This window comes from Numenius arquata, chromosome 8 (genome assembly GCF_964106895.1).
Source record: "Numenius arquata chromosome 8, bNumArq3.hap1.1, whole genome shotgun sequence".
Taxonomy (NCBI): domain Eukaryota; kingdom Metazoa; phylum Chordata; class Aves; order Charadriiformes; family Scolopacidae; genus Numenius; species Numenius arquata.
The window spans coordinates 26414204-26427953 of record NC_133583.1 but is presented as its reverse complement, the minus strand read 5'-3'; the positions used below and the strand labels follow the sequence as shown (position 1 = coordinate 26427953).

At 45.3% G+C, this 13750-nt stretch overlaps 1 protein-coding gene across 1 annotated transcript in view; it reads left to right on the top strand.

The window, feature by feature from the left end:
• Positions 1-1199: 1199 nt before the first annotated feature.
• The window catches only part of GLG1 (golgi glycoprotein 1), a 90065-nt gene continuing 77514 nt past the window's right edge, over positions 1200-13750 (top strand). The window contains exon 1 of the mRNA XM_074151372.1: positions 1200-1514. Within this exon, the coding sequence (XP_074007473.1) occupies positions 1200-1514 (315 nt within the window). The remainder of the gene's footprint in view (positions 1515-13750) is intronic.

Sequence of the window (13750 nt, the reverse complement as noted above, 5' to 3'; positions counted from 1 at the left end):
GCTGGGAAAACCGCTCCTGGAGTCAAGCAGGCAGAAGAATGGGGGCGGGATTCTCCTCATCCCCATCTCCATCTGCCATCAGATGCAAAGATTCTGGGGCAAACTCATCCTGGGAGGGTGCCGTGAGCTGGTCCGGTGAGATCCTGCTGCTGGGAGACTCTGAGGACACCCAGAAGAACCCGTGTTCCATCGCTGCTGCCCACCCGACACCCGGGCAGGTTATTGTTTTACTGTGAAACTCAGAGGTCTGGCTGTCAGGGCGGACGGGGGCTGCGGTATTACCAAAACCAGAGGTTCCTGCACCGAAAGGGCAGGGGCTGCAGCCAACACACCAAACCCAAAATCGGGCAGTGCCGTGGCACCCCCAAAATGTGATTTTTCTGCCTTTTTTTGGCTGTTGGCTCCAGGGCTGGGCTAACCCGGCCTCTGAGCCCTTGCCCACAAGCATCCTCGCTGGCCTCCAGCCACTTGTCAATATTTTTGGTGGTGTTTGGTTTTTTTCCCCAATGCTTTATTATTCAAGCTTTTGGGGTTTTTCAAGCAGCTAATCAGGTTTTTTTCTTCATTGTTCTACTCACAGCCCCAGGCTTTCTGTTAGTCCAACCCTGCTCCGAGCACCATTGCCTCACGGCCTTCCCTCCTCCCTCCGCCACAGGGGCAGCCAAGAGCTCCTCAGGCTTTTAATGACCGTCCCCAACGACCCGCCGAGGGCACCGCGAGCTCCATTTCACAGGTAGGAACTGACAGATTTTGGGCAAAAACTGGTTGCAGCTTCTTAATACCCGCTGTGGGGCCGGGCTGCTTTCCCAGAGGCGTGAATGTGCTGGGAGCACGGCTCCTCACGTCCCCTGCCACCATCCTGTGGGGCTGACAGGCTCCGGGGGGGCCACCATGGGGCCGTAATGGCGACTGAGGGCTGTAACGGCGGCTGGGGGCTGCGACGGCGGCTGGGGGCTGCGACGGCGGTCGGGGACCAAGATGGCGCCAGCGGCCATCATGGCGCCTGGACCCTCTTGAGGCGACGACGGGAGGGGCGGAGCCAAAGGGGTGGAGCCATGATAACCCCCGCCCATTCGCCCCGGAGGGGGCGTGGCCCACCGGGGGCGCGGCGCGGTGACGTCAGCCGGCGCGCTGATTTGCATACGGCGTGCGTGCCGCTAGGTGGGCGGGCCGGCCGCGCCGGAGGTGGCGGATCCAAGATGGCGCCGTGCGGACGTGTCCGGAGCCGCTGCCCGGGCCCGGCGCTCCTTCTGCTCCTGGCGCTGGCGGCGCGGTCGGTGACGGTGGGCGGTGTTCCTCCCGCGGGCCCCGCCGCCGGCAACCAGCCCTTAGCGGCGCAGGCGGTGGGGCCGGGCGCGGTGGCCCCGCGGGGTCCCCGCGGCGGCGGCGGCTCGGGCAGCGGGTGGAAGCTGTCGGAGGAGGCGGTGTGCCGGGAGGACGTGGTGCGGCTCTGCTCCAAGCACAGCTGGGCCAACAACCTCGCCGTCCTCGAGTGCCTGCAGGACGTCCGTGAGGTGAGGGCCGGGCCCCGGGGCCGCGTCGGGCCGGGCCTACCCGCCGCGGCGGCGGCGAACAAAGAGCGGGGCTCCGCGCCGCCCCGCCGCCGCTCCGCCCGGCCTCATTTACCTCAGGATTTTGGTTTTTAAAACCGGGGGTTGCCCGCAGGCCGGCGCCGGCCGCGTTTCCCGCCCTGCGCCCCCGCCGCTGTGGTGGCTTCGTGTGAGGGGGGACGGGCCGGTGAGGGGGCCCTGAGGGAGGGCAGGGGCTTCCGAGGAAGGACAGGGGACCCCGGGGGGGGGGGGCACCCTTCTTTCTTGGCACCCCTGAGCTCTGTGCTGCCGCCCCAGCAGCGCCCTCCTGGGAGGGAGAGGTGTCGGCGGCGTGGCTTTGTTTTGCCTTCGGTGCCTCACAGGGTTATTCTGCTCTCAGAGGTGTGGGGAGAGCGCTGTGTGGTGCTGAGGAAAGGTGCCGGACTGGCAGCGACCCGAGAAGGTTTTTATTTCAGGTTCATACTCCCACCTTCGCGTAAAGCTCAGCTGCGGAGGTGGTTGGTTTCTAGTGCTCGTTTGTGCGTGTATCAAACTAGATACACGATTTTCAGGCCTGGCTTACTTTACGCAGGGAGGTTGGCTGGGCAATCTGTTGTTCCCAAAAACCTGCCGTAAGTGGTTTAAGTCTAACTCCAGAAAAAAACTGACTTGCCACCTCAGGGTCTTTTCTAGCCTCATCCTTTCATTCATTCAGTTTGAAGAAGGGGGAAGTGTCTTTGAGCTGATTTGTTATGGAGGTCTCTTTAGTCCTTGGTTCCTCTGCTGTGAAGTCCAGGAATGTCCGGCTGGGTCAGTTTTCACAGTGTTTTATCAAGTGGAAATGCAGTCAGGAAAAACCTGTGCTAGTTCCTCATCCGTCGTTGCAGAGACAGCAGATGGCAGTGACTTAATGGTTACTCTCATCAAGGGGAGCCTTGAACCAGTAACTGTGATTACTTCCTTGCTTAAAATCCAAAAATAATTTAGATTTTTGTTGAACTTTATGTTTGAGTTTTAGGCAAGTAGTTTACCAAGATGCTCGTGGCAGACTTTTTAAATGAGCCTGGATACAACATCTACCACAGTTATAAAATGCTCTGATATTTGCTTTGTGAATAACTTGTCCCTTACTGTTTTTTCCACCTGCCTGGGACCCTTTGGGGACCCCCTGATAGGAAGGCACCATCTCAGAAGCTGCCCTTATAGGAGGTGGCTCACAAGCCACCAGCCTGCCAAAAAGGCAAGCTCTTGTTGTTCCTTTCTTTCCAGTTGTGTGGCTCCTCCCTTCTCTTTTCACGGTTCCAGTGCTTATTGGTTTTCTGCCATTTTAGTGAGGTGGACCTTTTTATCCTCTAGTTTAGCAGCTTTCTGCTGGAGTGGTTTTGTCGTTACAGAGTTAGGGGGGTGAATGCGGGGATAGGGCACAGGGAGAAGCAAAAGCTGAAGGGATGCTTTGCATCGCGCGTTATTTTCAGCAAGTACAAGCCCTGATGCTCATTCTGCATATCTCATGAAAACTCCGCTCTCTTTTTGAATGCTATGTCTTGTTTGTGGTTTCCTTTTCCCCTTTCAAAGCCAGCCTTGTTGTCAGTAGTTCTCTGGCTCTCGGTCTTGTCTAGCTGTAATGCTGTCTGATACCCAGCGCTGAAGGTGAATCGTTTCCTGGGGTGCTATGCCAGGCGTTGATAGGACATCTCCGGGTGGTTCTGGATGGAGTTTTCTCTCCGAAGGTGCCCGCCTGCAGCTTGTCCGTATTTATCTGTCAGCCTGTACAGAGCCCTGTCAGCTGGCCTTAGACTCACCAGTTCTTCTGCTGTAACGCAGATGTGATGGGCTGTATCCTGACGTAAAAATGCCCTCCCAGAGTGCTGCTCTGAGAAATTAATTACAATCACTGACTTCTCTGAATCCCTACTGTTTAACTCGTGATATTTAGGCTCTGAGGAAAAGTCATGAGCTGTGAACATCGGGTGATAGGCAAGGGGGTCAGATGTTGTCTCAGATGTTTCCTTTGCATTGGAGGTGGCAGCAGAGGAAATAAGTGACATATTAGCTGTTACTGTTGTTGCTCTATAACTTTTAATTTTGACCCTAGAGCATCTGACAGCTTGTTTGGACAATGCCAAAAAAGTGACAGATTTTAAAATGGGTGGGGAACTAGTCTTAAGTCATATAAGCCCATTAAAAAAAAAAAGTTCAGCTGTAGTAAATGGAGGATTTGGGAGAGTTGCTGTGTGTGTGATAGCGTCACTGACGATGGTATTTGGACAATGCTTTGCTTCAAATAGCAGGTAAGACTTTTTTAGGCTGCTTCTGCGGCCTTTTTTCCATAGGTGTTTACAATGATAATAACAAATACTCCTATAAAATGGAAAAACCTTCAATTTGAAACTGGGAGCCTTGCTAAGAGCTGTTAGGATTATCAGTTGATTTTTCTTCTTAGTGCGATACGGAAAAGCTTGGACACTTAAATTTGAATAATCAGGGGAAATAACTACTTGAAACCTTTCCTTTGAGTCCATAGAGAAAAGAAAAGATGGGGTTGTTTTGTTAGCCAGTGGGAATGCAATCAAGTTATTTCAGGACCTGCTGATTTATTACTGTGGATGTCTTTAGAGTAAGTCCTCCCTTTTTTTTGCTGGGTAGTTCTCCTGAATCTAAAGAACAGGAGTGTTGAGTCTGTGGTTGACTGGTGAGGTGAATGTTGAGAGAAGCTGTTTAACACAAATATTCAGCAAAGAGTAGTTTGAAACACGAGAGAACAGTAAGAAAATAATCAAAACCCAACCAAACCCACAAATCCTAAATTTTAAAGTTTTGTTTTTGAGATGCTACTGTCAATTTAAAGTATTATCAACACAGGTATTTAAGCACTGCATGTTTTTAGAATTCTTTTTTTAAAAAAATCAAACTGTGAGACTGATATCAAATACTTTACCACTGATTATCCACCAAGTCAATGAAATATTTCATTGATGTAGTGCACTGTCTGCTTCTGCAGGTGCAGAACTCTGCTGAAAGATAGAAATCAAGGGACAGTGGTGCTTTTCTGCTTTCCTTTCCTCGTAGGAGAATGGGAACGGTGCTCCTTAATTGGAGGAGGTAGTGGTCAGAACTGGGCAGCTTAAACGTCTTTGACTATATTCAGAAAACAGAATCAAACCCACGTTATGGTGCGTTTTCCAGATGAACTGATTTCCTTCTAGTTAAAATTATTTGCGCGCTAGATACGTTACTGCTTTGAGCCACTTAAATTTTGTCACCAGTTGTCTTAATTGTTATCCAAATAACTTTATGACAAGATATAAAAACAATAGAATAAGGTGGTGGATACTTCTGTTTTTTCAAAAATGAGTTGTAAAGTGCTTTTTTTTCTGAAGCGATTCTGGTTGCTAGCCTGTTTCTAGACAGACTCAGAGCTTGCGTTTCACTCAAAATAGACTGCAGCCTTTAATCCCTTTTTTATGGGCTGCCTATTAAACTAATTTTCATGGTGGTTATAGTATAAATAAACCCATGAAATATTAATATATTTGCTAGGTAAAAATTTTTGCATGATTAATGATGATTTGCACTTCCAGCATGACCGAGTTTTGAATTTGAGGTAGGAAACATTAGCAGGTATGAAAATACCTTAACCAGTGTAGCTCTTTTCTGGTTTATTAGTGAGCGTAATTTTAATGTTAAAACATGCCTTAGGTCTGATTAATCGGTGAATTAACTTGATGTCATAATTGTTGAGCTTTACTTGCATTGCATTTGTAAAGGTTATGCAATATTTAAAGCATTATATCCATCTATATAACGCTGATGTGTTATAGGCTAAATAATTTCTTGAAGATCAAACGGCCCTGGTTAAATTGGGATTAGAGATCAAAGTTTTGGCCTCCTGCTACTTTCTTCGTCCTGAATGGGTCTAATTCTTTGGTAGCACCTTTATGGCAGGGGTGGTATAATTGAGCCTGAATGCTGTGCTCTCAGGGGAAAAATCAGGCTCTCTTGATGTTGAGGGTTGGGTTAAGAACAAAACAAGTTAATCTTAAAAGCTGTGTATTTTAAGAATGGAATTTTTCCTGTTTTTTCAGATGCACAGTCAGTGTAAAAGGCCAGTTGTGCTTGTTTCTCTACTTCCTTGGTAAAGGGATTGGAAGTGTGAAGGTCTCCCTGAAGCTCTTGGGTTGCATAGAGGTGGATCTGTTACAGTAGCTCCATTTATTTTAGTTTTTCCCCCCTTTTATCTCTGTAATATATTGAGGTGAAGGGCAAAGGGTTTGTTTTGACTCCACATGTGACATTATCTCATATTTGAGCACGTACTCATGTTATTTCAGTCTCTCGCAGCTTTCCAATGAACAAGCGGAGGCTGGCATTTAAAGTACCTTTTTTGGAGATGTCTGGGCTGTGGCAACAAATGACTATTTACCTGTCCAGAGCTGTAAGTAATTGAGGGCTGTGGATTAAACATAGCCCAGGGGTGGGCTAGTTTTTAGGAAATGCAAATAGGGAAGACACTGTTTACTGAGTTTTCATCTCCTTCAGTGCTTATAGTTTGTTTTTTTGTCCCACAAAACCCCTAGGCGTTCCCCCTGGCTTTGGGGTGATCTCTTTTGGATGGGAACTGCCCGTTTCTCAGGGTGGTAAGTATGTAGCTGTGGGATGGAGACTGTTCTGGTTCTCTAATCATTACTATTGCAAAGGAGTAGGCAGTTAGTATTCTGGTGATGCTCTTACAGTGCCTACAACATTATTATCTGGTTCAAATATCAACACGCAGAGGGATTTGGGTTTTTTTAAAGGCAGTGATCAGAAACCTGGAAAACATACCTTAAGCTTTGCCAAGGCCTTTGCTTACACCCTCCTGCTTTTCTAAGGGGTATTGACCTGGTGATGATTCAAAGCCACCTGCATGGGCCACGGGAGTGTAGCAACTCTTACATCCTTAAGGAAAAAAAAAAAGGAGAATTCTTACCCATAGTTGAAATTGAGGTAACTTAAAATTAAAAAACGTGTTGCAGTTTTAAGAAGTGCATTATTGGGCTGTAACTGGATGCTAGACTCTGTATGAGTTGAACCTTGTGCATCTGTATTGGCAATTTCCAGATACCATTCTCTCTCAAACTGAATTTAATGAAGAATTTACAGTGGTTTGTACATTAGGCATTATGCACATTAATTTGAATGGTCAAAACTGGTCCCTCCTGCTTTTGAAATTCATAAGATGGAAGATGGGTCTACCAAAGTCAGTAGAAAGGAGTGGTTGGACCTAGGAGGAAGGGATTGAGGTGATTAAGTTTTGAAAAAAACATGAGCGACAGCAAAAGAAAATGGTGGAGACAAGTCTGTAGCACTCCCTGAAGCTTTTTCTCCTGAGACTTGGCTTCCTAACTGAGACTAGCCACATTTTTTGGTCTGAAGTGGTTCTTTTTCCTTGTGTTCAGATAGCGTAAGCCCAGTTTCCTCCTGGCTTTTGTAGTTAAGCCTTAAAGTAAAATTCTAAATGCACTTTAAAAGTCTGATTTGTGTTTGGGTTACTTACTTTGGCATCGGCCTTTGGCTTCATCTCAGGATGTAGCAATATTTAAAAGTACCCTTTTCGTCTTCCTAAAGCCATGTGTGAGCCGGCTAGAGGGTAAGATGGGCTCTCTCCTGCTAGGTCCTGGATTTACTGTCTGCTGAACATAACATTAAACACAGATCCTTAGTTCTCCATATCCTTAGCCATCTTAACATTGCTGCACTTCTGCTGATGTTAGAGAGTTGGTTTTGGGGGTGGGTTGGGTTTGGTAGGGTTTTTTTTAGTTTTGTGCTGTTCTTGGCATTCTGATATTTGTGGTAGCTGGTTATATATCAGTTTGGCCTGGCATGTTTGGCTTAATAAAAAGGGATTATCTTACAAGTCTGCTTCCTCTGGTGAGCTGGCACTCCTGCCCTGCTGCGCCTCTGGATGCCAAGGAAGAAAGGAAGGGAAATACAAGGGGGAAAGTAAAGACGGATGCAGCCTGCGCAGTCTGAGCTTGGCTCAGGATGAACTGAGAAAGCTGTTATGCAGAGCTCCGGGTACGGGGAGGTGATTTACTGAGCCAAATCGCTGAATATATTGAAAACTCGGTCAGTTATGACAGTGGGCAGGTACAGCTGGATCATGTTTTCCCTGCTTGCATCCTCTCCTCCCTCATACCTGGGGAAAGGAGATCTCTCTGGCACTGCTTTGGGTTGTCGTGGTTGGAATGGAATGATTTGAGGAAAGATTGTTCTAGGCAAATTATCTGCTGTCTGTATTTTCTAATATAGAGATAATGTCTAGATGTTCTTTATAGTCTAGCTTTCCTGCATGTGAGCACAGCTTTCGCTGTGGACTCGACTTGTTTTGCTTTTTGGAAAATGTACTTTTACTTTTGAAAAAGCCTTGCAGTTATTCTTCCTAGTAATAAACCCCAAAGAACTGGATGAATAAAAGGGCTAGGTAATTGCCTTTTTATTTGAAATCTTGCCTCAAAATAGGTGTTTCTTTTTGATCTTCTGACTAATCTAGTTTTAAGGTCTGCAAAGTTGGTTACTATGGCATTAAAAAATTTCAGTTCTGTTAGCTGATCATTTGTCGTCATGGGATACTTTTGTTTTCTGCGTGTTTAATTTATCAATATCCGTAGCACTGTGTTAGGTGAGGAGCAGAGATCCTCCCTTCCCCAGGTACCAGCTTGTAGCATGATCGTAACCTCTCTTCATCAAGACAGTGGATGGAACCCCACGCTCTTCTACTCCCGAGCAGAGGTGACGTCCATAAAAGCTGTGTCCTGGCATGCTGGTGTCTGAACAGCTGAGCTGAGGAATTCCCTTCAGGAGTTAGAGAGGTGTCTGTTTTCTCCACGCTGTCTCTTTGAGGGTGTAGTACCCGAGTTATCTTATTTTTTTCTCCTTTGGATAAGTGTATCTTGTAGCTCTTAGAGCTTTGCGAGCTTAGGTTTCATGTAAACACATGCATTTGAGTGCATTACTTGCTTGTAACGTCTGAAATTTTGCCTTAACTGTACATTTGATACCTTTATTATTGTCAGTGCTGTGGCTTAAGACCAATGGTACCCATCTAACATCTCTTTTGCCAGGTAACAACATAGGGACAAATGAACATTTATCATGCAGGACAGGAACGTTCATTTGCTGCATTTGTTGTTATTTGCATCTTGGCCTGAAACAATACATAAGAACTGCTGAGGTGGCAAAAAGGTAGTAATTATTGTAATAAGTATTCATAGTTTCTCTACATGCCTGAAGTATTTTACACTTTTGCAGTTTGTGGCAGAACTGTGTGCTCGTCTGTGAAAAACTTCTTGTCGTTTTCTTATTTGATCCTCAGGAGTTTTGAGTCTCTTCTAGAGAACACAGCTGGTTATGTTGATATAATTAAGTACTTGTATGTAACAGGGCAGGTTAATAATAAATAGCTATTCAAGCCCTGCTATGCAAAATCATTCGGGCAAATGTGCTGCCTTTTGTTTAAAAAATAATGCCTAGCTTAATCTGGTGGCAAGTCTGCTGTCTGGATCTCTTGAATCTTAGCAGGAGGCTCACCAGCCTTCATCACGCTTGGTAGTTTGCTAATTGAGACTTTCTTTTCTAGAGTGTCCTGTTAGTGCAGGGTAAAATACTTTCCACCAAGTGAACTGCAAAACAAACTCAGCAGAGCATGCATTCTTTTAAGTGTTGAAGTAATTGCCCTACAAAAAGTTTTGATAGAATTAAAAAAAGAAAATGCCAAACCCAACAAAACCCCTGCTTGGCTTGTAGACTTTCTGTAACAGTCTGGGCTTGATTTGAGCTGAGTCAACTCTTGTTACGCTGTTCTCAGCTGAGTTGAAATAAGATCTGGAAGGAGCTTACAGTAAGCTCTTTCGTAATTAAATTGATTTTTTTTGCTTCTGTCAATGTCTGTGTGGCCTATCTACATATGTCATAAAATCAAAAGAACTAACCACCTTCAAGTAAAATCACTGCAACACCACAGTTGTCGTAATTTACAACACGAGACTGCAGTTCTTTAACCATGGTCACGCTGATTTAAACAAATCAATATTAACGTGATCCTCTCATTGAATTCAGACAGGCTAGTCAAAATCTGGTCTCCATTGATACAAGGTCCTAAGTAAACGCAGGTGGAGAGATCTGTTGACCGTGGGTTTTATTTTTCAGGCATTTTATATTGCTATTCACGTATGACATTGTGTTGACACTCCTGCTTTTTTTTTTTTTTTTTGGCTGTTACCTTTGAACTGATGCTATGAGCACTGTATTTTTGGTGCTTCAGTGTTTGAGACAGGGGAGGGGGGAGATGCTGGGTCCCTCACCGTAATGCAGCTATTCAAATTCATGCTGACATCTGTCTTATCTCACTGAAGTCTCTAAAGTTGACTCTACGGTAGCAACAAGTAGCTGATATAGTCCTTGTTGCTGCCAGTCCCGACCAGGACTTTCCAGCGATGTACCTAGTTGCAGCTAGTGTTGTTAAAGAAGTGTGGAAAAGCCTTTGAATTGCATGCTATAGTTATAGTGACTATATATATAGACTATATTGTTATAGTCAACCAGAACTGCATTCTTCATGAGTGATGTAGAACAACATACAGGAAAATCTCCGTAGCCAGCATGGACCTGGACAAACTCCATATGCTGTAAAGCGTGGTTTGAATGGGGGATTTCTTATGGCAACCCATTTTTTTTCTGCTTAAAACAGTGAGGTGAATTTTCTGCAGCTGTCTGAGGCAAGGATTCAGCAGGATAACAGGTCAATGCTTACTGGAGGGAAGTACAGGTTAGAAAATACATAACAGCAGTCGCTGCTGGAAAACACAGAGCTGTTTGAGTCACTATTGCAGCACAAGAGCTTGTGAAGGTAGTAACATTACTTTTTTTTCTTTTTTTAACTGAAGGCTTCCAGGCAGTGACCAGCAGCCATCTTCACTGACTTTGTTTCTGATTAGTTGTATAAAGCAACGTTATTTTTTAAAGACAAAAAAGAAAAAGCTAGTTTATGCTGTAAGTCTTCCCTGCGTTTGTATGAAACTGAGTACTGGAGTGGGACTCTCGTGGCAAATGCTTGGCCTGTCTCTAGGAATCCCAATGGTAACAGATAACGGCATCATCTGGGAAGGTGTGGTACTGGAGGATGTACTTTTCCTTCAACTGATTCACAGCTCTAAAGGATATACTCATTCTGATGTTATTAATAGCCTTAATTAGATGTATATGTGCAAAATACTAGTTGTGGGAGGGATGGGATCCTGCACTACACGAACAAAGCCTTGCTGTGTGTCCTGTTTTTGTTTCATGACCCTTTACCTGTGCTTTAGCAGGCACCGAATATACAGTGAACCATCTCCGAGTGCAGACACGGCAGGCTTCCCTGGAGCAAGGCAGAGTTAGTTCTAGCTCAGGGACTCGTCAGTGTGGCCTGAGCTTGTCCACATCGAACCCCTTTTCACGTGCTGTGAGGCTACATTGGCTTCCTTTGCAGGAGTGGCTTGCTGGTAAGGCCTGCACAAAGGCAAAAGCGTACAAGCCACAAACTACAGGGGTTTTTTGTTTCCCTCCCCTCCTCCAGGCATTTGTGAGCGCTTCCAGCCTCCTGTTGTGTAAAACCATAGTCTAAACTTGTTCTGCTAGGGAGAGCGCTGGGTGAATTTAAATTCTTCTCTTTGCATGTCAGCCCTTCCCAAAGTAATTTCCCCAAATACATTCCTCCCTTGTGACCTTCCAGTGAAATCCATCGTGGCTTTGTGATGACCTCAAAGATTATTTAACAAATGTTGTCTTCTAATGTCTGTTTTACTCACTGGGATTCACCGTATCTTAAACTTAGAATACTTGCAAAAAGCATTTTCTGGAAACTTTCTAAGAGCACTGGAGAGCTCGGGTCAGCTGTGTGGTGTTGGGAGGAGTATTGAACCCGGATTTCTCTGTTACATAGTTAAGAGAAGGTGAGAATCAGAGCTCTGGGTTGTTGTACCTGCTGATTGTTGGCTTATGATAAGTGTATTATGCAGTGTGTTGCCTGAAGTGGTTTAGGGCTAGTGGAAATAGGCAAAAAACTTCCTATGGCTTAGAGTTGTATATCATGAATAACTTTAAATAACACAGCAACATGTTGTTGCCACCTTAAAGCCATCTTTATTCTGTTGGGAGGTGGAGTTTGATCTCTGTACTCGCTTCGGCATTATCTAGTGGGACCACTAATTTGGAATTGGGATTGTGTTTTGGAGATCAAAGTTTTGGCTTGGAAAAAAAAAAAAAAAGCCCCTCCGTGAACCCAATATTGAGCTGTTCAAACAGAGTGGTAAAAAAGGAAGATGTTAAGATCAAGGTAGCAGAATAGCTTGTAGCCTGTTAGATATTAAAATGTTTGAAGACCTCTGTATATCTTAAACTTTATTGCCTCAAGTTTAAGGCGCAGTATTATTTCATGTACCTTGATTGGTTCTGATCTTAAATTGGGCCAGAAGAGTCTTTCACAACTGAACTTTTGTTCTTGGGAACCATTTAAAATAAACCGGTGGAGGCTGGCTGTATTACAGTTCACTACCTTGGGAACCCTGTTGCTGAAAGTACTTCTGAACAGCCCTTTTGGGGTCTGGCATGGCTTTCTGTAACTTCTTTGTATGTTGCAAGCTTTTTGTAGCATTAAAGGCCATAAAATGAATCAAGAGAATCAAGAATCTTTGAAAGGTATCTAAATTAATGCCTCAAAGCTGTCAAAACATTGCACGTGAGTAAAATTTGGGCAGTGCGAGTACAGTGCTGTTTGCTTCCGTATTTACAGAGCTCATTGGTTTGCCCTCTGTAATTAAAGTTCCTCAATTTGGGTCCTATCCAGTGGCAGCACGATTTTGGGTATGTTTTACTATGTGATCAGACGTGAATCCAGGACTCCAGTAGTGAGATTCCTTCTGTGTGTGGTGGTGAATCTGAAGCCATGTGGACACGTGAGCCCCGTGGGTGTCAGTGGATCAGCATCTCCATAGGAAGAGATTGGGGAAGATGCAGAGTCGAACAGCACAGCCCTTTCCCACTCAGGAAGCCACCGGAAATGAAGGGGAGGACAACGATGTTCTCTCTGCTTCTAGAAGCTGACGTGCAGAAGCTGAGAAGATCCAGTCTCAGGCAGGCAGTGCTCTTTGCCTCCGTTCCCCAGCTGGAAGTCTTAACTTCTGCTGGGATACTAGAGCACTAGGCTTGTGTTGAGCGTCTGGGCATGTAGCCATCCGTAATAGATGGACACTCTTATAGGTGGACACTTTTCTTGGTTTGTTTTGTTTTTAGTACAGAATTTTTCATATCCCTCACTATTCAAATGTCAAACCACAGCTGTGCTAGCCAAGTCATCTTAATTAAGCCTTTCCAGGTCAAGGTACAGGAGCTATTATTCTAGCTTGCTCTTGTGTGGAAAGCACTTGTTTTTCTAGAAATAGACTGTAATGTTCCATGATACTGAAAATCATGGAATTGTCCTGATGACAGTGAATACAGTAGCTATGTATCCAAATAATTGATTTCATAAAGAAACAAATAAGAGATTTCTCTTAGAACCTCTTCTTGCACCGCATGGCATACTGCTGGGATTCTGGCCAGGGAAGTATTTATCTTAAAGTTTTGGTGGTTTTGGTTGGATCACAGTAGAAGGATGCTGCCTTTCCCTGGAAGAGGTACGTGATAAGGTGAATCTTCCAGTATAACAGGGACTTGGAAAGGGTAGAAATCCTTTCTATCCTGGTGTTCCAGGTAGTGGTGGTTGTCAGCGGCCACTTTAGTGAAGCACATCTCGCATCTTGTTCTTGCTACAGCCCTGGTGCAAGGGGGAGAAGAACTTCTTCCGCATCAGTTGCTGTTCCTGTAGAGTCACGCCCATGGATACGCTCTTAATTTACAGCCTTATCTGTTTTTTTTTTTTGTCTTACTGGGTTGCCCACATTTGTTCTTTTCCGAGTCTGGCTGTCCAAGCTGAAAAAGGTACTGTAAATCTGACGGGTACCCGAGGCTGATGACATTTTGGGCTGGAGCCGTGTTATGGTGCTGCGTCACTTTGGGAGCTGCTGGTTAAAATAACTCTGCTTTGGTTTCCTCAGCTACAGTACTTGGCAACAGCAGAATAGTGTACAGGCTGAAAGCGTGGGCAGAGCAGCAAGTCTGTCTCGGTGCCGGGAACAGAGGTGAGGTGCAGGTTATTTTTTATT